This window comes from Aplidium turbinatum, chromosome 6, assembly GCF_918807975.1.
Source record: "Aplidium turbinatum chromosome 6, kaAplTurb1.1, whole genome shotgun sequence".
Lineage (NCBI taxonomy): Eukaryota > Metazoa > Chordata > Ascidiacea > Aplousobranchia > Polyclinidae > Aplidium > Aplidium turbinatum.
In genome coordinates, this window is record NC_137477.1 from 15,744,142 (window position 1) to 15,768,084 (window position 23,943).

The 23,943-nt window shown below is 42.0% G+C and overlaps 1 protein-coding gene, 10 non-coding genes and 1 pseudogene across 11 annotated transcripts; all 12 read right to left on the bottom strand.

Moving 5' to 3' along the window:
- Positions 1 to 6: 6 nt before the first annotated feature.
- Positions 7 to 169, bottom strand: LOC145773507 (U1 spliceosomal RNA). Its single transcript, XR_014289884.1, has one exon. It is a non-coding gene; the product is annotated as a U1 spliceosomal RNA (small nuclear RNA).
- An 857-nt stretch (positions 170 to 1,026) lies between these two features.
- Positions 1,027 to 1,220, bottom strand: LOC145773604 (U2 spliceosomal RNA). The gene has a single exon (XR_014289976.1). It is a non-coding gene; the product is annotated as a U2 spliceosomal RNA (small nuclear RNA).
- Positions 1,221 to 1,454: 234 nt separating this feature from the next.
- LOC145773033 (U6 spliceosomal RNA) lies at positions 1,455 to 1,561 on the bottom strand. Its single transcript, XR_014289454.1, has one exon. It is a non-coding gene; the product is annotated as a U6 spliceosomal RNA (small nuclear RNA).
- A 183-nt stretch (positions 1,562 to 1,744) lies between these two features.
- On the bottom strand, positions 1,745 to 1,907 carry LOC145773508 (U1 spliceosomal RNA). Its single transcript, XR_014289885.1, has one exon. It is a non-coding gene; the product is annotated as a U1 spliceosomal RNA (small nuclear RNA).
- Positions 1,908 to 2,764: 857 nt separating this feature from the next.
- LOC145773605 (U2 spliceosomal RNA) lies at positions 2,765 to 2,958 on the bottom strand. Its single transcript, XR_014289977.1, has one exon. It is a non-coding gene; the product is annotated as a U2 spliceosomal RNA (small nuclear RNA).
- A 234-nt stretch (positions 2,959 to 3,192) lies between these two features.
- On the bottom strand, positions 3,193 to 3,299 carry LOC145773034 (U6 spliceosomal RNA). The gene has a single exon (XR_014289455.1). It is a non-coding gene; the product is annotated as a U6 spliceosomal RNA (small nuclear RNA).
- A 183-nt stretch (positions 3,300 to 3,482) lies between these two features.
- LOC145773509 (U1 spliceosomal RNA) lies at positions 3,483 to 3,645 on the bottom strand. The gene has a single exon (XR_014289886.1). It is a non-coding gene; the product is annotated as a U1 spliceosomal RNA (small nuclear RNA).
- Positions 3,646 to 4,502: 857 nt separating this feature from the next.
- Positions 4,503 to 4,696, bottom strand: LOC145773606 (U2 spliceosomal RNA). The gene has a single exon (XR_014289978.1). It is a non-coding gene; the product is annotated as a U2 spliceosomal RNA (small nuclear RNA).
- Positions 4,697 to 4,930: 234 nt separating this feature from the next.
- LOC145773035 (U6 spliceosomal RNA) lies at positions 4,931 to 5,037 on the bottom strand. Its single transcript, XR_014289456.1, has one exon. It is a non-coding gene; the product is annotated as a U6 spliceosomal RNA (small nuclear RNA).
- A 183-nt stretch (positions 5,038 to 5,220) lies between these two features.
- Positions 5,221 to 5,383, bottom strand: LOC145773510 (U1 spliceosomal RNA). The gene has a single exon (XR_014289887.1). It is a non-coding gene; the product is annotated as a U1 spliceosomal RNA (small nuclear RNA).
- Positions 5,384 to 6,240: 857 nt separating this feature from the next.
- Positions 6,241 to 6,416, bottom strand: LOC145772920 (U2 spliceosomal RNA; annotated as a pseudogene).
- An 8,955-nt stretch (positions 6,417 to 15,371) lies between these two features.
- LOC145772177 (F-box only protein 39-like) lies at positions 15,372 to 21,917 on the bottom strand. Its single transcript, XM_082584023.1, has 4 exons — positions 20,761 to 21,917; positions 20,553 to 20,658; positions 19,649 to 19,812; positions 15,372 to 15,532 (listed from the first exon to the last, which is right to left on the bottom strand). Exons 1-4 carry the CDS (start codon positions 21,814 to 21,816, stop codon positions 15,401 to 15,403), a joined length of 1,458 nt encoding a protein of 485 aa, XP_082440149.1. The 5' UTR covers positions 21,817 to 21,917; the 3' UTR covers positions 15,372 to 15,400.
- Between the last annotated feature and the right edge of the window lie 2,026 nt (positions 21,918 to 23,943).

The following is a 23,943-nucleotide window of genomic DNA, read 5'->3' on the forward strand; positions in this document are numbered from 1 at the left end:
TTAAAAAAGGGATAGCGCGAACGCAGTCCCCACTAACAGAAATTATACGACCGAGTTACCCACATTTGGGGTAATCGCAGAGGTCAACTTCTCCGAAGTGCAATGGTGAAGTCTCGCCCTGGGCCCACCGCCTACGTGATCACGGTGAAGACCCTCGTCAGGTAAGTATGAGTTGGTTGCCTGTCAGCATCTCTCTTCTGGGACCGTGATTCTCTTCGGCTTTGCTCCGTTGCTTTTGTTTGCCTTTTTTGTGTGTGAGCAGAACCTTTCGACGACACTTCAGCAGCTGCTGCTGCTGTTTCTGTGATCACTCACTTACTTCGAAAAAGAACAATGTATGAGTTTGAAAAATGAGAGCAAACAATGCTCAGGCGCACTTACCTTGTATTCAAATAGAATGATGAAGAAGCTTAACCAAGCGCCATATATAGCGGGCTAAATTTTCTTAAGAATGCTGTTTTTATTTCAAGCCAATGGCCTGCAGCAAAGCTCAGTTTCATTCGCTGCCATACATGCTATCATATGATGAGTGATCGCATTCTATTCTTTGAAAGGTAAGTCGCCCTCTGAGCATTGCTTGCTCACATTTATTAAACTAATGCAAGACATTTATTAAACTAATGCAAGACTCTGCATGTCACGTGCCGCTTGAAGCCGGCCGGTCAGTCAGTTGGTTTGTTCACGACTCGCGACGAAAAGAAGTTTGTGTCTGCGTAGGAGAACATCACATGTTTGACAAGGTGAGTCGCATTATTGGCACAGCTGTGCTGGCTGAATTGCTCAGCACAGGAACTTTTATTCAATAGAGAGTCATTGCAGAACACGCGACAACAAGCGAAAAATTTGCAACACCACACACACGTACGCGAGAGAGTAGATAACATCGGCGCAATGAATGAAAATGAACAGAAAATGACATATGATACACACGACGACCAATAAAACACAAGAAATGAGACCGACGAACAACGAAAGCCATGATTCGCATTTTCAATGATTGATTGTTCATTTATCCCACCCGAAGGTGGGATGTGGGCCGAACCCGGAGGTACTGCAATACCGGGACAACCCGTGGGTGCGACAAAGCGAGCTTTGAATCGACACCCCGTCTTCAAACATACATTTAATACAAGAGCCCAGCGATGCTGGGCGTCCCAGGTATTAAACTGAGAAGAACAGATACTACACTTGATCTTAGCTCTTGAGAGCCGAGAAGCGATAAAGCAATGCTCCACGACGTCGACGTTTAGACATCGCGGCGGCGCTTTCGGTCCGCCGGCCGGCAGTCCTGGTCGCATTTGAAATCGACTTTGTCGAATGGCTGGTGTTCTCCACTGCCTGGCAACGTGGGCACACCACGTGCGTGACGACGCGATCAAGTCGCATCCAAGCAAAGGACAAGGCATAGAAAGCATGTCGATGAACTGTGGATGCACATCCAGTCGGTGACTAAAAGAAATATGGAACGCTTCACGATTTTGCGTGTCATCCTTGCGCAGGGGCCATGCTAATCTTCTCTGTATCGTTCCAATTTTAGTATATGTACTGCCGAAGCAAGTACGCTCACCTCTTGCTTTTGATTCGCTTAAAAAGCTTTCAGATGATTTCGCTTTCAGCTTGTGGTCTCGCAACAGCAGGACACAAGACAACAATTCGGTCTCCAAACGCTTGATATGTGTTGTACGGGGGGGGGGGGATGGAAAAAGCTTTTTCTTCTTCTTCGCTTTCGGTTGATGAGTTAAAAAAGGGATAGCGCGAACGCAGTCCCCACTAACAGAAATTATACGACCGAGTTACCCACATTTGGGGTAATCGCAGAGGTCAACTTCTCCGAAGTGCAATGGTGAAGTCTCGCCCTGGGCCCACCGCCTACGTGATCACGGTGAAGACCCTCGTCAGGTAAGTATGAGTTGGTTGCCTGTCAGCATCTCTCTTCTGGGACCGTGATTCTCTTCGGCTTTGCTCCGTTGCTTTTGTTTGCCTTTTTTGTGTGTGAGCAGAACCTTTCGACGACACTTCAGCAGCTGCTGCTGCTGTTTCTGTGATCACTCACTTACTTCGAAAAAGAACAATGTATGAGTTTGAAAAATGAGAGCAAACAATGCTCAGGCGCACTTACCTTGTATTCAAATAGAATGATGAAGAAGCTTAACCAAGCGCCATATATAGCGGGCTAAATTTTCTTAAGAATGCTGTTTTTATTTCAAGCCAATGGCCTGCAGCAAAGCTCAGTTTCATTCGCTGCCATACATGCTATCATATGATGAGTGATCGCATTCTATTCTTTGAAAGGTAAGTCGCCCTCTGAGCATTGCTTGCTCACATTTATTAAACTAATGCAAGACATTTATTAAACTAATGCAAGACTCTGCATGTCACGTGCCGCTTGAAGCCGGCCGGTCAGTCAGTTGGTTTGTTCACGACTCGCGACGAAAAGAAGTTTGTGTCTGCGTAGGAGAACATCACATGTTTGACAAGGTGAGTCGCATTATTGGCACAGCTGTGCTGGCTGAATTGCTCAGCACAGGAACTTTTATTCAATAGAGAGTCATTGCAGAACACGCGACAACAAGCGAAAAATTTGCAACACCACACACACGTACGCGAGAGAGTAGATAACATCGGCGCAATGAATGAAAATGAACAGAAAATGACATATGATACACACGACGACCAATAAAACACAAGAAATGAGACCGACGAACAACGAAAGCCATGATTCGCATTTTCAATGATTGATTGTTCATTTATCCCACCCGAAGGTGGGATGTGGGCCGAACCCGGAGGTACTGCAATACCGGGACAACCCGTGGGTGCGACAAAGCGAGCTTTGAATCGACACCCCGTCTTCAAACATACATTTAATACAAGAGCCCAGCGATGCTGGGCGTCCCAGGTATTAAACTGAGAAGAACAGATACTACACTTGATCTTAGCTCTTGAGAGCCGAGAAGCGATAAAGCAATGCTCCACGACGTCGACGTTTAGACATCGCGGCGGCGCTTTCGGTCCGCCGGCCGGCAGTCCTGGTCGCATTTGAAATCGACTTTGTCGAATGGCTGGTGTTCTCCACTGCCTGGCAACGTGGGCACACCACGTGCGTGACGACGCGATCAAGTCGCATCCAAGCAAAGGACAAGGCATAGAAAGCATGTCGATGAACTGTGGATGCACATCCAGTCGGTGACTAAAAGAAATATGGAACGCTTCACGATTTTGCGTGTCATCCTTGCGCAGGGGCCATGCTAATCTTCTCTGTATCGTTCCAATTTTAGTATATGTACTGCCGAAGCAAGTACGCTCACCTCTTGCTTTTGATTCGCTTAAAAAGCTTTCAGATGATTTCGCTTTCAGCTTGTGGTCTCGCAACAGCAGGACACAAGACAACAATTCGGTCTCCAAACGCTTGATATGTGTTGTACGGGGGGGGGGGGATGGAAAAAGCTTTTTCTTCTTCTTCGCTTTCGGTTGATGAGTTAAAAAAGGGATAGCGCGAACGCAGTCCCCACTAACAGAAATTATACGACCGAGTTACCCACATTTGGGGTAATCGCAGAGGTCAACTTCTCCGAAGTGCAATGGTGAAGTCTCGCCCTGGGCCCACCGCCTACGTGATCACGGTGAAGACCCTCGTCAGGTAAGTATGAGTTGGTTGCCTGTCAGCATCTCTCTTCTGGGACCGTGATTCTCTTCGGCTTTGCTCCGTTGCTTTTGTTTGCCTTTTTTGTGTGTGAGCAGAACCTTTCGACGACACTTCAGCAGCTGCTGCTGCTGTTTCTGTGATCACTCACTTACTTCGAAAAAGAACAATGTATGAGTTTGAAAAATGAGAGCAAACAATGCTCAGGCGCACTTACCTTGTATTCAAATAGAATGATGAAGAAGCTTAACCAAGCGCCATATATAGCGGGCTAAATTTTCTTAAGAATGCTGTTTTTATTTCAAGCCAATGGCCTGCAGCAAAGCTCAGTTTCATTCGCTGCCATACATGCTATCATATGATGAGTGATCGCATTCTATTCTTTGAAAGGTAAGTCGCCCTCTGAGCATTGCTTGCTCACATTTATTAAACTAATGCAAGACATTTATTAAACTAATGCAAGACTCTGCATGTCACGTGCCGCTTGAAGCCGGCCGGTCAGTCAGTTGGTTTGTTCACGACTCGCGACGAAAAGAAGTTTGTGTCTGCGTAGGAGAACATCACATGTTTGACAAGGTGAGTCGCATTATTGGCACAGCTGTGCTGGCTGAATTGCTCAGCACAGGAACTTTTATTCAATAGAGAGTCATTGCAGAACACGCGACAACAAGCGAAAAATTTGCAACACCACACACACGTACGCGAGAGAGTAGATAACATCGGCGCAATGAATGAAAATGAACAGAAAATGACATATGATACACACGACGACCAATAAAACACAAGAAATGAGACCGACGAACAACGAAAGCCATGATTCGCATTTTCAATGATTGATTGTTCATTTATCCCACCCGAAGGTGGGATGTGGGCCGAACCCGGAGGTACTGCAATACCGGGACAACCCGTGGGTGCGACAAAGCGAGCTTTGAATCGACACCCCGTCTTCAAACATACATTTAATACAAGAGCCCAGCGATGCTGGGCGTCCCAGGTATTAAACTGAGAAGAACAGATACTACACTTGATCTTAGCTCTTGAGAGCCGAGAAGCGATAAAGCAATGCTCCACGACGTCGACGTTTAGACATCGCGGCGGCGCTTTCGGTCCGCCGGCCGGCAGTCCTGGTCGCATTTGAAATCGACTTTGTCGAATGGCTGGTGTTCTCCACGGCCGGGCAACGTGGGCACCCCACGTGCGTGACGACGCGATCAAGTCGCATCCAAGCAAAGGACAAGGCATAGAAAGCCTGTCGATGAACTGTGGCTGCACATCCAGTCGGTGACTAAAAGAAATATGGAACGCTTCACGATTTTGCGTGTCATCCTTGCGCAGGGGCCATGCTAATCTTCTCTGTATCGTTCCAATTTTAGTATATGTACTGCCGAAGCAAGTACGCTCACCTCTTGCTTTTGATTCGCTTAAAAAGCTTTCAGATGATTTCGCTTTCAGCTTGTGGTCTCGCAACAGCAGGACACAAGACAACAATTCGGTCTCCAAACGCTTGATATGTGTTGTACGGGGGGGGGGGGATGGAAAAAGCTTTTTCTTCTTCTTCGCTTTCGGTTGATGAGTTAAAAAAGGGATAGCGCGAACGCAGTCCCCACTAACAGAAATTATACGACCGAGTTACCCACATTTGGGGTAATCGCAGAGGTCAACTTCTCCGAAGTGCAATGGTGAAGTCTCGCCCTGGGCCCACCGCCTACGTGATCACGGTGAAGACCCTCGTCAGGTAAGTATGAGTTGGTTGCCTGTCAGCATCTCTCTTCTGGGACCGTGATTCTCTTCGGCTTTGCTCCGTTGCTTTTGTTTGCCTTTTTTGTGTGTGAGCAGAACCTTTCGACGACACTTCAGCAGCTGCTGCTGCTGTTTCTGTGATCACTCACTTACTTCGAAAAAGAACAATGTATGAGTTTGAAAAATGAGAGCAAACAATGCTCAGGCGCACTTACCTTGTATTCAAATAGAATGATGAAGAAGCTTAACCAAGCGCCATATATAGCGGGCTAAATTTTCTTAAGAATGCTGTTTTTATTTCAAGCCAATGGCCTGCAGCAAAGCTCAGTTTCATTCGCTGCCATACATGCTATCATATGATGAGTGATCGCATTCTATTCTTTGAAAGGTAAGTCGCCCTCTGAGCATTGCTTGCTCACATTTATTAAACTAATGCAAGACATTTATTAAACTAATGCAAGACTCTGCATGTCACGTGCCGCTTGAAGCCGGCCGGTCAGTCAGTTGGTTTGTTCACGACTCGCGACGAAAAGAAGTTTGTGTCTGCGTAGGAGAACATCACATGTTTGACAAGGTGAGTCGCATTATTGGCACAGCTGTGCTGGCTGAATTGCTCAGCACAGGAACTTTTATTCAATAGAGAGTCATTGCAGAACACGCGACAACAAGCGAAAAATTTGCAACACCACACACACGTACGCGAGAGAGTAGATAACATCGGCGCAATGAATGAAAATGAACAGAAAATGACATATGATACACACGACGACCAATAAAACACAAGAAATGAGACCGACGAACAACGAAAGCCATGATTCGCATTTTCAATGATTGATTGTTCATTTATCCCACCCGAAGGTGGGATGTGGGCCGAACCCGGAGGTACTGCAATACCGGGACAACCCGTGGGTGCGACAAAGCGAGCTTTGAATCGACACCCCGTCTTCAAACATACATTTAATACAAGAGCCCAGCGATGCTGGGCGTCCCAGTATTTTGTATGTATGAGCTTTCTTCCGGACTATACGGAAGTGAATGGCAAGAAGCGTTCCATGTGGTGGTTGATGGATTGGGCAGTCATGGACGACATGGCCTACTGTCGCATCTCGGTGAGGGAGCCAGGCCCCATCTGCACATGTCTTACCAAACTGATAATGTTTGGATGTCAACTAATTGACATATCTACAGAAATGGAAGCTACAGCTCAGCAAGGCAAAGACAGTGTCGGCGGCCTTCCATCTAAACAACAACGAAGCAAAACGTGAGATCAACATTACCACCGATGACGAACGCCTGCCATACTGCGCCGAACCCACCTATACAGGGCACTGTCCATTCTACCGCTGAGTACTGTGGTGCCGTAGCTCTCTCGATTTTTGTATATTTAGTTGATATTTTATGCTTAGTACGCTATAAATGCGTACAGTGGCGCTTGGTTGCAAAACCGCATTGTTAATGACGGATAGAGCAGGTGCTGCTATTGCTACTGCCACTCTCAAAGCATTTGGTATAGTAACTGACATTGATAAATCACAAGTTATTGACCGAAGTAAATTAAGGAGAGAACAACAAAAGTACAGAGAAGAAATTCAGAAGGAAGAAGAATTGCAGTTCGATATTGTGGATGGACTTTATGTTGATGGGCGAAAGGATGCCACCATTACCAGTGTAAAACTGAAGTGTAAAGCCTGATGATGTTCTTTGCGGTCGGGCAGGCCATTCTGGGGAGGGACCCAGTAACGATGAGGCTAAGTCAGTTCGAGAGGCCCGGCATCTTAGAAGGGATATTTTGACTCAAACTGGGGAACTTTCTGTAGCCCTAGGTTCTTTAAGTGATAAGCAGGAACTGTTAATTTTTAGATCTAAGTTCTCTACTTTGGAAGAGGATTTACGGCATTTCCATGCTCTTTTGACTAAAATTTTTAACTCTGCAATCTTGGCAGAACTTCGTGATAGGGTAGATCCCGAATTTAACTCGTTGAAAAATAACTTTGAACAAAAAGTAAGTGAGTTCTCAGATATGTTGGATGCTGACATACATCCTGAGGATAGCGCTTCAAATGTAAGCACTAGGATGTCTGAGAGCTCGTCACGGATAGTTGCACAAATTAACCTGCAGCTAAGACGAGAGGAGCTCCAGATACAAGCCGAGGCCGAAGCGAGAGCTGGTGAGGCCACCGCGAGAGCTGAGGCCGAAGCGAGAGCTGAGGCCGAAGCGAGAGCTGCTGAGGCCGCCGCCAGATCTGAGGCCATACGAGCTGAGGCCATACGAGCTGAGGCTGCCGCGAGAGCGGAGGCGAAGCGAGAGCTGCTGAGTTCGCACTCAAAGACGCCCAGTTGAGGGCTGAACAACGTAAGGAGGTAGCTTTAGCTGAATATCGATCAGAGGTGGGCTCCCGGCGTAGCTCTAAGAAGGGATCTTCTAGGCATTCCAGAAGTGAACATCATTCGCAGTTTAATTTACCTAACCTTTTCCAGACGCCTGTTCAATCTGTAAGTGGACCAGTGCAATCCACACGTTTTCAAACTGTTTCAGGAGGTCTCGGAGCCGCAGCTAAGGATCTTACGAAGGATCTAAAGCCAAAGCCTGTGAATTTTAGTCGAACTCTTCCCCCAGAGCGTACAGGTCACGGGGCCGCTGATAGCAGTAATGCTTTGCCCCCTTCACAGTTTTCTGCACCGCTAGTTTTTGATCGCCCAGCTACACGTAATTTGGGTGGTTGTGAGAGGCGTATCGCGTCTTCTGATTTTAACGTTTGTGAGGACCGTGATCGGGCTGTGCATGTGACTGAGCCCCCTCAGCCCCTTAAGGGATATAGCTTGTCTTCTCCCGCTAAATCGAGTTCTCAACAACAGGATAGCTTTTTTGAATACCAAAATAGTAGGACGTTTTTCGATAAGGCGGCCTTGATTGGTTACGATGGTAATAATATGCCATTTATCTTCTTTAAAAATCGTGTTACGGTCTTGATGGCAGCTTCGCCCTTTAAAGAAACTCGTTTGACTTTGTTACAAGCAGCTTGTGTTAGAACAGCTGCGCAAACGATTGCTAATTTGGTTTCCGACACTCCTGGCTTGTCAGAAGAAGACAGGATAGAAATGTCGTTAGCTCGCTTCGTCCCAGCGTTTTGGGGTTCGTGGAGGTCTTTTTGCCAAACCGGAAATTAGGAAGTACCGCTATGGTAGCAAATTGACTTCGATCTCTTCCAGTGATCTGAAAGAGTTTAAAGATGAATTGTCGCAGTGTCTGCTTTACGTGCAAGCTTATGGTCAGCGTGACAAATTGGAAGGACGTTTTGTTTTGGATTTGGCTAAGCGACTCCCGTTTGACGCTAAGCAGCGTTATCTTGACTTTTTAGGTGATCAGTATGGTGGTACTGATGAGCCTACTTTTCAGAGTTTGTTTGAGTTTGTAGTACGGGAGGAAACGCGCAAGTCGACTGATTTTAGCATTATGCTAATGGCCGATTCTGGTGAGTCGCAGCATTTTAAAAAGTTTGGCAAAGGAAAATTGCCTTCTTGTCCGGTTAGGCAGACGTCGGTAAAACCCCATCATAATGTGATTTCAGGGAGTTCGCAGTACTCGACTGCTGTTGGCGCACCGCGCGGTGGTGTGGCCAGACGTAGTGACATACCGGCATGTTTTTATTGTTCGTCACGTGGTCAAGTTGAATATCATTTTTTGTCTAATTGTAAAGAATTTTTGCGCTTGACACCTAAAGGTCGGAGAAATGTCATTGTGAAAGCTGGCAAATGCTTGAATTGTTTGCGCCAGCATATGGTTCATGCAAACAACTGTCGTAAGTGTGTCCCTAACAACGATAGGAAACACTAGTTTCTTCTGCATGATTTTTATGTGACGTCACGTGATTCTCTGGATTCGATTGGCAAAGATGATGCTGGTGCCAGAGTTCCTGTGCGTAATGTTAAGATTGGAAATGTTAAAGCAGCTTTTAACCGCGTTACTGCTGCTCGTGTTTTGAATCCAATAACTGGCAAATCGAAGTTGGTGTATTGTCAGCATGATCCTGGTTCGCAGTTGACATTTGTTTCGAGTGATTTGGTGTGCGAACTTGGCGTTAAACCGTATGATAAAGCGTCGTTTAAAATGGACACTCTGGCTGGTCAGAAACCTACTTGTGCTAACCTTGTTAAACTCAACATCCAGTCGTTACAGACGGATGAACTGTTTTGTGATATAACTTCGGTGGTTAACCCAGCTTGGGCTGACGATGTTAAAACTTTACTGCACAAGCAGGATTTAAGTGGTTTCCGTCATTTTCATGACGTGAATATGTTTCATTTGAATGATTGTAGTACTGTAGATGTACTGATTGGCAACGACAACGCTTATTTGATGTGGGCCAAAGAGGAGCGTGTTGGTGAAAATCGTAGTGAACCGCATGCTTTGCTCACTCCTCTCGGTTGGTTGGCTTGTGGTGGTAAGTCACCCTTAGATGAAAGCGTTGCTAATGTGTGCAGAGTGCAGACGTCTTCAGAGTCGGATGTCATCTCTGGCTTTCAGCGTAAAATTGAGTCTCGTGATATGGAAATAGCAGACCTGAATAAAGTCATTCAGGATTTGACGTTGCAAAATGAAACCTGTGAATTGTCTCGCAATGATAATTTGGCTAGAGAACTTGTTGAACCGAATATTGAGTTGAAAGATGGTCGATTTGAGATACCTGTACCGTTGAAGGAAGATATTGATTTACCTAACAATTTTGTGTTGGCGTCAGATAGAGCTGCTGCTTTAAGGAAGAAGGCTTTAAAACAACCTGAACTTTGTGATTTCCTTACTGACACCATGAAGGATCTTAAATCTAATGGCTATATTGAGCGTGCTGGTGAAGCAGAAAATGTAAAGGGATTTGAATGGTATTTACCATACTTTGTGATGTCACAATTAAAAAAGCGTATTGTTTACGATGGCAAGTCTAAATTTCGTGGAACTTGTGTTAATGATGTAATGTTTTCGGGTCCTGACTTGTTAAACCCTCTGGTAGATGTCTTGGCTAGATTTCGGCTTGGTAGATTTGGTCTCATGGCTGATGTGACTAAATGCTTCTTTTAAATAAAGTTACCTGAGTCGCAGAGGGATTTGTTTCGTATATTGTGGTTTGAAGATGATGACCTTGAAAATGGTAGAATGGTACCCTTTAGTTTTTGTGTACACCCTTGGGGAATAAAGAGTAGCCCATATATCGCTTGCTTGGCCATAAAGAAAATGATCGAGCAGATGAACTAACTCTCTGCAATATTGCAAATAATATGTACATGGATGATTTTATATTTTCGGCTGATAGCTTAGAGGAAGCTCAGCAAATCACTCATGAATCAATTGCTTTGTTTGATAGCCGTGGACCTATGTGCATTGATCAATATACTAGTAGCCTGGCATCATGATCCCAGTCTAAGAATCTCTAGACCTCGAAGTCATTGCTGAATTTCAAGCTTTGTTCACACTGATTAGTGTTTTGACTTTTATTTAATTTTAAGAATTTGGCAGGAAAATGGGTTAAAATTTGTTTTTTTTGGTTTAAAATTGAAGCAACCTGTCAGGCCCCCAGACTGGCAACACATTAGGATTTTTGGGGCATTGTGATGATGATGGCGTATGAGCGATCTTTCCAGGCTAGATTGGAGGGCAGGAAATCTTCAGCCACTCGGCAGTCTCGTCGTCCAGGATTCTCAGACCATGCGCACCGTGTGGAGGCCGGTGGGTTAGGCAGTGGTGGATGACATGGTCTGCGGTCTGTTCGTGGGGCATTGTGACGTCATGTGACGTTAAATTACATCACAATTGCACGAGCTAACTCGTTTCCAGCAGCAGAACTGTTAAATGACGAATTTCCTGTTCTTCCTGATGAAGTAATTGAAAGTCTCAGCAGGGATCAGTATTATGCTATGCAAATGTGTCAAGCTGTTATGACAGGCGTAGTTACATAGGATTTGAAATACCTTGAAGTTAGTGGATTATGCCATTCCCGGTGGTTGACCTTAGGATGTCGAATCCTACGTTACTACGTTTCAAAGAAGAGGCCTTCAAAGAATTTGCGCACTTTGACTGAATACCTTGTTCGAGTCTATTTTCCCTGTTGGTTCCGCATCAAATATCATCATAGAATTGCAGACGGGTCCAAAATTTTTTTCTTTATGCTAATTGCCATTTCTCATTTTCAAAATGTACTGGTAAACAACGTTGGACTTAAAGTTTTGTAAAACAATGCTTTTTTTGCCCACCATGAAAACATAATTTTGGCAATGCTGGGAGATGATGACCGAAGCGTTCGTATCACTGCAATAAACAAAATTCTTCAAAGCAGAAGTCAAAGCATCCATCAAGAAAGTGGTTCTGCTAAGATACGAATGTTCTTCTTCTTTCGAAGTTAGATGCGGGAGCCAAAGCCTATTACGATATGTCAATGTTCCAGCCAATTGTTCACCAAATCAAACGTCATATAAAAACCGTTATGGTCTACTTAACCTAGCTGGCATCTTACGTCATGGAAATTGCTAGAAAATGTCCAAATATTGCACCATCGGTCGTAAGACCTGATGAAATATTGCATCACTACCTTTGAACACCGGTTTGAATTGCGTGACAATGTCTTTCATTATTGCGTCACAGTTACTGTCTACGTGCATTTGAGATATCGCAAATTATTCTAGTCATTCGTAAAATTGTTTGTTGGAAGTCAGTCGCATATTTAACTGTTTGCTTGGTGCTTGCTAGCTGGACAAATTTTCCGTCTTTTATCCAACTAATCTGTTCTGTAGTGACAGTTTTAGAGGCGTACGGTGTTGCGTCCCATTTTCGATAGCCGCGGGCTAATTTTACAGGAATACACTTTTTGAATAGACGTTTCGAGGAGTGTTTCTTTTTCGGTCATTACATGCAGACGAACGGATCCGGGAACTTTATGTTACAATTTTCCCACGAAGAGATTATGGTTTACCGCTGTGACCAGTCAAGTTTAGACCTTTCCGATTTTCACGAGCCGCCTGCAGTCAGGAACATGACGAATGAAGCTGTGCAACAAATTATAACAGATAAACTTGAGCTAAACCATCCCTGTCATAACCAGGCAGTGGAAAGGCATGTGCACTTGGTAACTGAAGCTGCTGCAAGCGTTGAAGGTTTTCACAGACGAGATGGCATGATCCATGGACTTCTAAATAGTAGAATCTGGACTGGAAACGCAGTGGACAACAGTAGGCCAAACAGTTGGTACAACAGTTGGCCAACAGTGGGCCAACAGGGTTAGTTACTTGGCTGTATAGCTCAATTGGTTAGCGCGTCACTTCTGGAACAAAGAAGCTTCAAGATCAAGCAGCGCTGGTTCGACTCTCGGGGTGTGCGCTTGAGCAACGCACGTTAAGGACTGCTCTCCATTCAGCGGCATCTAATGGATGGAATAGTTCCCCGGCAACAACACTTCAACAATCGGAAACTTCACTCTGTCAATCTCGGTGACCGGGCCTGCGTCAGTGATTCAAAGCCTCTACAAGTATGCGAAACTGCCAGGATTAAGCTCTGCAAGAAGCTTTCCCAGTCCGAGGATAAAGATTCAATCAATCAAGCATCACTTTGTTAAAGAAGGTTCGAAGCAGCTGTGTACTTATCTTTTCAATTGACATCAGGCACACTACATCTTTATATTTTTTGCATACTGATTGCACCATAAATGTCAACACAGTTTTTGCGCCATTGCAATATTCAATCCTCTGTGCAGTGTATACCTCATCAATAAGCAAGATTATCATTTTTTCTCCTTCAGATAAGTCGACAGTTCGTTGCTTCAGGTATTGCAAATCTATAGATTTAGTGTCTACATTACAATCACTTGAAACTTGCTGGAGTCTTCTCACTGATGGCAGTATAAAAAACTCACTAAGTTTTTTGTATAGTGAGTTGCTAGTGAGCTGTCACAGAAACGACATGGTTAGTAACCTGGACCTGGGTGAATACCATCGGCTATTTTTATCGATGTACAACAACTGAAGTTGCTCGGACACAAATTGAATTAGGGGTAAACCTTCATCTTGGCTTTCGTTTTCTTCCAGGTTTGCCTTGCATTGCTCAAGCGCTGCAACAGCCGACTTGGCAAAAGTCTTACTATTGTTACCGCTTGGTGATTCTAGAAGGTTTTTGCAGAATGCCAGAATATTGCAAAGCTCTGATACTTTGCTTAATGAATCGGAGCTCATCAGATGCTGAAATGTTTCTTGTGGCACAGAAATAGAACATACAAATGCATGCACATCTAAACTTCCCCTACCACCAAAGATGCCATTAACTTAGGAGAAATGTGGCTGCCATTGTTATATGTTATAAAGTGGAATTCCAAAGAAGATTCTTTTAACAATTTGATATATCCAGATAAAATAACCATTTCATTGAGTTTATCTTTTAAATAACCCAAATCACAACAAAAGTCTTGCAACAGAAATTCTTCATTTTGATCCTGAAGTTTAGCTTTGTCTTTTTGCAGTCTTTCTGTGGCAGTTGCAGCAGAAGTTGAGTGCTTAACTGGAGATTTTGTCAGATAGTGAGACAGGCCAGCAAAAATGCCAGGTACTGCTGATGGCTTCAACCGTGGCTGATTAAGTTTCACAGACTTTCTGCGTTGTTGGCGATCTAAGTGGCTATCGGTTGATGTTGTTTCAAAATCATCTCCATAGAAATGCTTACCACAAATTCTTGTGTATGGTGTTACAGTTAAATTTTCCCTGGATATTGCTCTAATCCAAGCCTTAAACAATTCAGTATCTGCTGGAAATCGAAACATTGAAACTTTTTCCCCAGTTCTTTTAAACGCACGATTACCAACTTTGCACCGTGGAGCACAACGATAGTATATCCCATATTTCATAAAAAATCTTATAAAGCTGGAGCAGAATTTCACCTTGAACTGTAATATTGTAGCCTACAAGTAAAAAAGCTACAGATAAAAAGAATTACTGTTTTAGGAAGTTACAGTTCAGTTAGGGTACAACAGGGTAAGCAAAATTGTATGTTTTGGTTAATAAATAGCATTAATAGTTTCTTTTCTGCAGCATATGAAATAAATGTGTTTTGCAAAGGATGCAACCTATTTCGTCCCCTGAACAATTCGTACTCCGATTTCGTCCCCTGAAATCGGGGTACGAAATAGGTTGCACCCTTTTGCAAAGCTTTATATTTGGTTAGACTATAGTATATACACTATGCAGTATTACATATGATTAAAATATAGTAGGCAGTCATTTTTTAATGCCAGATTAACCTCAATTGTCTCTTTGCAAAATTGGACAGTTAGGCCTGACATCACTACACATCTGTTTTCATGTGCCACTTATCAGTAACTTTTGGAAAGAGTTAGGCTTTATGCATAAAAAGGTCAGTTAGGGTCAGGTAATCTACTCCTTCTTGAATAATAGTGATTTTAGCACTAACCACCCTTATAAACCAATTGTAACATTAAAATATATTTTTACTCACAGGCTGCAATGTCTTGTAAATTGGCTTTACAATTAATCTAAACTATACAGTAGCCCACAGATCAGGTTAATCACCGATAACCGTAGTCTACTGATTTCCTGTGCTCACTGACTGCTGAGTGCTGACCAGTGCTGAGTACTGTGCAAATGTGCCATCACTGCTATGTATAAGTGTACCGTCAGTTGGCGTCAAAAATGAACACTAGGGGCGTAGTTGCGCATCCCGTACTAGTTTAGGTATCCCTGATTCATATCAAGGATTTACTTTAAGTTACCCTGCACCAAACAATTTACGAAAAAATATTGACCACACCACACATCCAAGCGATCCAACCCACCGACGATCGAAAAGACAACTAAAACTCATGGCAGTAAAAGTGTACGAGAAACAGAGTTGCCAATTACACGATCAACACACTAGGTGGTGGTAAATACACAAAGAAAGACACAATCTAAGACCGTTGTTTCCAACATAGCTTACTCGTTGTTAAAGTGATGAATGTAACTTGAGCTCAGTTGAGTAAAGTTTTTTATTAACTAAATAGACACACTGCATGTTGCAAAATATTCCAGCATTTCTTCTGCAATGAATTCTTTGTATTTAATGTAGATCCTTTCCAAATCGCGTTCTTCTTCGGTAGTGTCGTAATCCCGAACAAACAATCGAACCTGAAATATGGAAGCAGTGTCAGCTGGGCAACTTGCCAAATCTGTTATTAAAGGTTGTTTTTTGACAAAAATAAGCTTGCTTGGTAATGATGGGGCAGCTTCCTAGTCAAAGGCACCGGAGGCGTCCACGTTTGGACATTTTCAAAAATCTTTTAACATGGAAAAACCAGGATTTTGTAAATTTAATAAGAACAATGGACGATTGATCGTTGTGGAAAATCACGGTAGCCGACGACTTATTCAGGCATGGCCGATGATGCTGCGCGGAGTACAGACGCGGGTCGTCTGTAAGAACTACAGTGCTGCAACCCCCAACTTGTTTTGACAAAAGCTTCAGGTTAAACAATATTCAGGCTACTTGGTTTACACAAAGAGACACTGAGACGTACTACATTAAAGTTAAAGTTTGAAAGCCGGAAAGGGACTAGGTCGGATAGTAATCCGAAAACTAAATCTCGTAAATTCGTTTTGACGACTATGTAAGTGAACAACAAAAAATGATTCAGCAGTTCTCCTAAATATCGATTAGTGAAAAACGAATAATGATTCTGTTGCATGCATAAAAAATCAGTGAATAACGCGCACTCGATCTTTATTTTTAAAAGGAATGGGTATAAGCATTCGATATTCAGAAATCAACGAATAACGCTATCGAATAGTGACAATTAGTCGTTACTTCCAACTCTGCGTACCGGTCACACATTTCCAGTTTGGGGCGTCTGGGGGGCAAAGCAGTCACATATAACATTGCCGGCAGTGAGACAGTCAGCTTGATAGACGAGTCCTACTCAGTAATTTTTTTTAATGAAAGACCAGATGAGCATGCACCCTCACTAAATCAGTTGGAGGTTGTCTAGCAGCCTAAGAGTAGAACTAGGGTCCTTAACTAGTCAATAACTTGTTCTTACCTTAAGTTTTCATCGCAATTTAGAGCTAAAAATACGCTCAGAATGCTCCAAATAAAAAAAACAACTTAAATTGTCACAATTAATTGTTTGTAGAATTTCCATGTTGGTTTATATTCTAGATAGTACATTCTTGTTTGTGACTTTATCCTTTCATGAAATTTTAAGCATTCTTCTATAAATCCACATTTCGGTTACACTAAACGATCAAAATTCGCAATCAGCAAAGTTTGCACAGAAGGTAAAGCCAAGGAAGACAAAATGTGCCAGACAACAACAACGATGTCTGCCAAGATAACATTTAGGCATGAACTGGACTCAATTCGGCGACACTGGGCAATTTAGTTCAAAATCGTCACTCTTGGAAAAAAATAGCCCATGTTGATGCGCAATCTGCTGCAAGCGGAGATGGCGACTAATGATATGATTTTTTGCTGGCTGGCGTGTTTGTGTCATTCATGGAAAGACTTTTCTTACGCTTTTTTGTCTTCATTTGAAACGAACATGTTCATTAACAATTCTAAGTTTTAACTGAGATTTCTGACGTTGTTGAACTAGTTATTGGGAGTAGAAAGTGATACTGTGCTCCTCAGGATGCAATATTACAAAAAAAACACGTTGCTTACTTCGTCACGTCCGCCCCGATAGCTCAGTGGTTACGCGCCGGGCTCAAGATCACACGGCGCTGGTTCGACTCTCGGGGTGTGCGCTTGAGCAACGCATTTCAGGACTGCTCTCCATTCAGCGGCACCTAGTGAATGGAATAATTTCTCGGCAACAAGACTTCAACAATCGGAAAACTTCACTCTGCCAATCTCGGTAACCGGCCCTGCGTCAAGTGCCTCTACAAGTATGCGAACAAGTACCAGGAATAACCTATCAAGGCTTTGTCAGTCCGAGGATAAAGATTCAAAACCAAACCAAACCAAACCAAACTAGTTTACATTAAATTACCTAACTCCCTAAGTGTTGAGAGATACGTGGTAAAATGTGCCTTATAGGCTATACAGAAAAGTGGAGACACCTCAGACGAAAATTAGAAGTTTCACTGAAAGCCTATAGCAGTCTACAGCAGTGTTTCCCAAACTTTTTTTTAATAGCGCCCCCCTGGACAACAAACAGAGTATCAAACGCCCCCTCGACAAAAAAGTAAAACCAAAGTTATTTTCCATTCAAGTCCAACTCTAATAAGACAGATGAGGTTGGTGCAATGTCATCAGCCTCTTGACATCGGGCTCCAGTTTGGATAGGAACAATCTTAAGTCTCCCTCTATCTAAGTATGTCAAGACGGTTTCTTTTATTATCCAGAAGCGTTGTCACGGCACTGAAAGCACGCTCCACCAAGTATGAGCCGGGAAAGACTATGATAAAAAATTTGACCCGATTCCACACGTGAAGGTATTTCTCTTTGATTTGGTTCTGTAACCAGAACGATTGGTGCGAGATATTGAACTTCGGTTTGAGTGCAAAATCGTCTTGCAATGTTATCAGTTCCTTCTCAAGAATTCCATGTTCGGAAATATCACAGAATGGGTCGATTATCCAGTCAGAGATTATCCAGTCAGAGATTATCCAGTCAGAGATTATCCAGTCAGAGATTATCCAGTCAGAGATTATCCAGTCAGACTCGCCAGCAGTGGCCGAGTGGTTAGCGTGATGGGCTCGCAGTCGAGAGCCTGCATGTTCGACTCCAGCCACCCGCACTTGCTGTTGTTTCTCTGGGCAAGAAACTTTACGATAATTGCCTCTACCCAGTGATCGATTTCGAGTAATGGGTAGTACCAAGTTTAAGTCATAAGTAGAGTAGACAACCGGAAACAGACATTGCCGTCGGCTGCAGCGTGGGTCAGGTGTACGTCGGAAGGCGTACACCGATGCATAGCGCTCAAGTCCGCTTTCCCGCAATGCAGGATAAAGATCAAACAAACAACTGAAATACATCATGGAATCGAACTCCCATGTCTTTGTGTACTTCTTGAAGATGATTGCTGTACGTCTCTTCATCAACATCAGATATGCCTCTGTCACTGGTATCAAGTTGATGCAAGCTTGAGATTTGGAAAAATTTTCGTCTAGCTAAATTTCGCTGATAGAACGCGAGCTTATCACTGAACCCAGACAGTGCCGATTTCACCTTGATTAGATTTACTTCGTTACCGTGAAGGGATAGACTCATTAAATTAGGAAAATATGTCAGACAAGTAGGCGATATCATTTCTCACAACCAGGATGTCATTCGCAAGGCCAGGGTTACAACTCTATGGAAATTCCACGACAGTTTCAAACAGCGATTAAAATCGTGCAAGGCAATTTCCCTTGGAAAGCCATCGTACTTCGGTGTGGTGCAGTAAGCGCTCAAAAGATCGGGTTTGCATATTGGCAGTGCTTCAAAGTAAGTCATGCGTTACGACCTCAACAAACTTGTAAGGCACTGCGAAGCGACGTTGCCAACATGATTGCATGACAAAAAATCCTTTGCAAACTTTTTCTTGTAACTGCCCTGATTTACTCTCAGCGCCCCCCAATCGCCCACTTTATAGCCAGCGCCCCCTTCATGGTCGCCAACGCCCCCAGGAGGCGCTGGCGCCCACTTTGGGAACCACTGTAGACTACAGCCTACAAAATTACACAAACCTGTTTTAAAAAATGAAATTTAGGTTATGTTTTTCTGAGATGATAATGAAAAGAATTTGACATATAACTTTATATTTAAACATGCAATAATATTGTAACTTCAACTTTTGCACAAATCTAGTTTTGATTTAATTTACCCTACGTCAAGCATTATTGGGCTACAACATGTGTAAAAGAAGACTAAAACAAATGTAGTCTGTCAAAATGTTCTGGGAAACAAACCCCACCTCCTTCTAAGTTATATGGGATCTTCCCTTCTACATTTTTCATTTCCTGTTATTTTTTTGTTTCTTTGATCAAACTCTCGTACCACTTAGATTTTTTGTTAAATTCTTTACTGGATAACATGACAAACATGCCTCCCTTTGGAAAAATGTGTAAATCAATAAAATGGTTCATGGCACAAACGCTTGGCAAGAAAAAACCTAAAGCGTACAGCTGTATACCCTCGGTATTCAAAGTCTACAAGGACATAGAACTGCAAGCGCAATTCAAGCAATTTTTTCTATTCGCACATCTTCTTGTAAAGGTTAGTTTTCTTGGTTAATTTTCTCATGCAGAACGTTGATATGTTACCTTGATAACGGACACGTTGCATTTCTTTTCTTCTCTCATTTTCAGTAGCTTTTCAATAAACCTGGGGCTTGCAAAGGCGTTAACCTTGATAGAGGTAAGTCTTGGGCAACTTTGGATAAGGGTAAGGAGTTCGTTTTCAAATACTTCTCTTGTGTCCGGAAGATCTGCAAAGTAATACCGTTTATGAATTGCTTGGAATTAAAAAAAACACAATCTCTAGCTTTAATGCAGAAAATAAAACAAAGTTTATGTCAAGGTGGTTGCATGATCGAAATGTGAAGCTCGAAAGAACGATGGTCTTGAACTCTGAGCGTTGCGCGAAAAAAAAAAAAGAAAAGAAAAAAAAAGAACGATGGTTCGACAGTCGACACCACTTTGGAGCACGCGGCTATGTCTCGACAAAGCACTTATAGAAAGTTTAGAAAAGTGTGAAAGTTTCAGCATTACCTGACAACTTTTTGTTTCCATTTATACAAACTTCATTTACAATTTTCACTTGACGAGTTTTAACTATTATATATTTAATTTCAGCTGTCAACTGTTTTAGCTGTGGTGAAATTCCATGTGAAATATAGCTAGTTGCCATAAAGTTTTGTGGTTCAACATGTGTTAATATAATCAAGCTGACAAAGCCATTTTTATCAAAGTAACCTTAACAGATTGTTTCATCTCTAGTGAGATCGTCAGAATATTTTGGAAAACATATCAGCTACAACAGGGGAACTCGTTATGCTAATTGAATGTACAAAACTAACTTGATTTTGTTCCCAAGAAAACGTTCAGACCAAATCGAAACTGACTGCATCGTGTACTAGGTTTTCAAGCTTGTAAATAAAACGCTGTGACTGATACAGCGGTTTCATATGGATTTGCGAGTGAAGTATAGAACAAAGAATAAACTTACCTATGCAGATTTTTTTTAACTTGTCTTTGAAATGAGGAAGAATGCTTGCGATTGTAGGAGTAATTTGCCAATCCTGGTCCGCAAAGTAGCAACCGTCAAAAGTAACCTGCAATCAAATACTTATTTCAATACTTTAAACTTGTGTCATTTTGGTTAGTTGCTGCTAATACTTGTTTTCAAATAATTTATGATACAGTTAAGAAAGTACCTGGCACAATGGAACTTGAGGACAAAGAATTCGAAAGTGTTCTTCAAATGTCATTACTCTTTGAAAAAGCATGTTAACTTGTAGCTCTGGACAATGATTGGCTAACGCTTTCCAAGAATGACCCCAAATCACTTGGTTGTGAGGGTCATGAGCGTATATTTTAATGTACATCCGTTTGAGAGAATTTGGTTGTAAAGAGGTGGAAAGTGCTTCAAGAAATTCTTCAGACACATAACTGTAGTTGAGATCGATTTCTTGCAATCGTGTGTAGTATTTCATGCAATCTACAAACTGAGCAAGATCAAATACAGGTTGTCTGGAAGAAAAAAAATCTTCAATGTCCAATATAGTGATGGTAGAGCCTGTATTATATCCCATTGCGTACAAAATCTTGTAACCGTCATCAAAAGGAGCTCGTACCCCCCTGAAATAAACTTCCTCTAAAGTACGTTGACCTTTGCAAAAAAATTTTGCAAGTGAAGTGCACATGTCTTCTCTGTGAATCATCCACTGAGCACGGTCTAGCTGAAGCAATGGAATTGACAGTTCTTTTAACTTTGTGCGATTCTTTATTAAATAATTTAAGCAAATTTTCACCGATTTTTGAAACTTTTTGCAAACTCCTGACGAAACGGGGCTGTAAAGCTTAAATTCGAGATATTGAAGATACTTTCCGAAAGTTCTGATGAAATGCGTTGCATATCTGTATGGAATGTGAGTTAAGTCACGTGGATCCCGACCAGAAAAGCGAAAAGATTTGCTTCGCCATAAGGACGGACTATGTCGAATGACGTCGTACCAGCGCTTGCAGACAAACTGGGCATCAAGACGCTGCCGTTCTTCTAGGTACTGAAATATTTTAACCAAAGCAACGTGAGGCAGATCTCCCCATCTTTCATTTCCAATAGCAACTTCGCTTTGCTCCGTCAAACATGTAGAAGAACTGGACGCTCCAGTTGGTTGCAATTGCGTTAAAACATCAGAATGTTCTTTAGTTTTAAGTATTTTTGCAGGTTTTTCGGAAATGTTTCTGCATTCTGAAACTGTGTTCATCATGAAGCATTAAGCATTTTATTCAAAACTGATTGATGTGATAACATATCCAAGCATGACGCAATATCAATCAAAACCTTTGGTAGTTTGAGGCTGATCGTGGTCGGCTATTCTTACAAATGAACGAATTCAAAATCAAAATAGTTACGTTTTTGCAAATTTTTACAACATTTCTTACACAACAGTTCACATTATTGCGCAACAACTAGCAATGACGTTTGGTTTTCTGAAGTTATCTCAAGCCCGTTGAAGCTTCTTTTGTAGCAGATTTAATCGCTTTCAATAAGTTTAAACCTATTTTTGAAAACCCTCCCCTTTTGTTTTATCATTGTATCATTTTTATCCTTTTTTTGTTTGTTTGTTTGTCTCGAGACAGCGGTCGGAAACTTCTTTTTTTAACAGAGCCATCTTTATCGTCCAGCATTAGGGGCGGATCTACAGGGTGGGCCTAATTGGTACAGGCCCACCCGGATTGACAGTGGGCCCACCCAAAATCAGATTCATGAAAAAAAACATATTAATGTTTAACACTAGAACAACCAAGTGGCACTGAATTGTCTATGGCATCACTATTTCACAGCATTTGTAAGAGATATTTGGTAACACTAAGTTTTGTATGCTGGCCTGCCGTGGCATTATAGGTAAAGGCCCACCAAGATATTTACTAGGCCCACCCATAAATTACGTTCTGAATCCACCACTGGTCCAGCATAATGACAGCAAAGAGCCACAAAAGCGTAATGTACGTACTTAACGGTATTTCTGTAAATATACATCAGAACACTTATGTCGAAAACGGCGGACATTTTACTTTAGTTGTCTGTTTTTTGAAAAAAAAAGAAACTTATAAAGCATAAAAATAACTTTTTTAACACCCCACCCATGGGCAGCCATTAAAATTTGTTATGTGGCAAGAGATCTCAGTTCAATTCAGTTTGTTTTTATTTCTGACCATCCCGCGGACACTTCTGCATTATCCAACTTGGCCCGCCTGGGAAAAAGTTTGGACACCACGCAGGTTTACAGCTTATGCAACGGCGCTCAAAGTAAATCGGTGGATTCATCGCAGTAAAGTAAATTTGACTCTTTTTGAAACAATATCGGTATGACAAACTTAAGTATAGTTGCTGTTTCATGCAGCCTGTACATCATAGTAAAAGTTTAACTTTTTAGAAATTGTGCAATTTGTTTTGTACATTTGTTGCTTACAGGAGCATAGTCAAGAGGAGGCAAAAGAAGCAATTCCCTCTTCCAGAAATATTTTAAATAAAAACTTTACCCTCAGTTACAGCACCATTTGACACAGTTTTAAGATTAATTTAATCTAAAAGTACTAAGTTAACAAAATGCCCAATTTTGTGTTACTGTTTTCAAAATATTATGGGGATTTCCCGAAACATTCCTCTGGGTGCTTCGTCTTTGTCGACTCGTTGCCAGGCTCACTGACATGTGGAATAATATTTATTTTCCCTTTCCCTAAGATTATGTGCTGATTACGCTCCTGACTGTTTATATTTTGTACAATTTTATTTGTATAACAGTAAATTTAACCAGAAATATTGGACTTATATTAACGCAAAGATTGGTTAAGATAAAGGGACACTTCATGAAACCATTTGTAAAACTGCTCGGTGTTAATCCATCCGATGGAAGATGTTAAACAATGACTGTTTGTAACAATGTAATAAACTTTTTCATTTTTTTAAAAACTAAAATCAGACTTTCTTTACTTCTAACACACAATCGAATGGCCTATCTTGGACAAGATACGGTATTCAAGCTGTTTATTTCACTTCTTCATCACTGCATTCTTCAAATAATATTTTAAATTGTGCACTAGGCCTACTGTATTTTGATTTATTTGTGGCATTGGTTGTAGATGAAACTGGTTGCGATTTAGAAACCTATTGTCTTCAATACGAAATTGAATTGAATACCTCACAACTTTCGTTGCGTCGCATAAATCCGGCTAAGCCAGTTTACTTGCTGAAGCGAAACAAGTATTTGAGTTGAATTAGCAGCTTTCTGTAAACAATACAATTGTAATTTATATCGTTGTGGCGTTTCTTCTATGACCACTAAATAAGACAGGAAGAAATCATATTGAATTGAGTTAAGTGTAAAATTGTG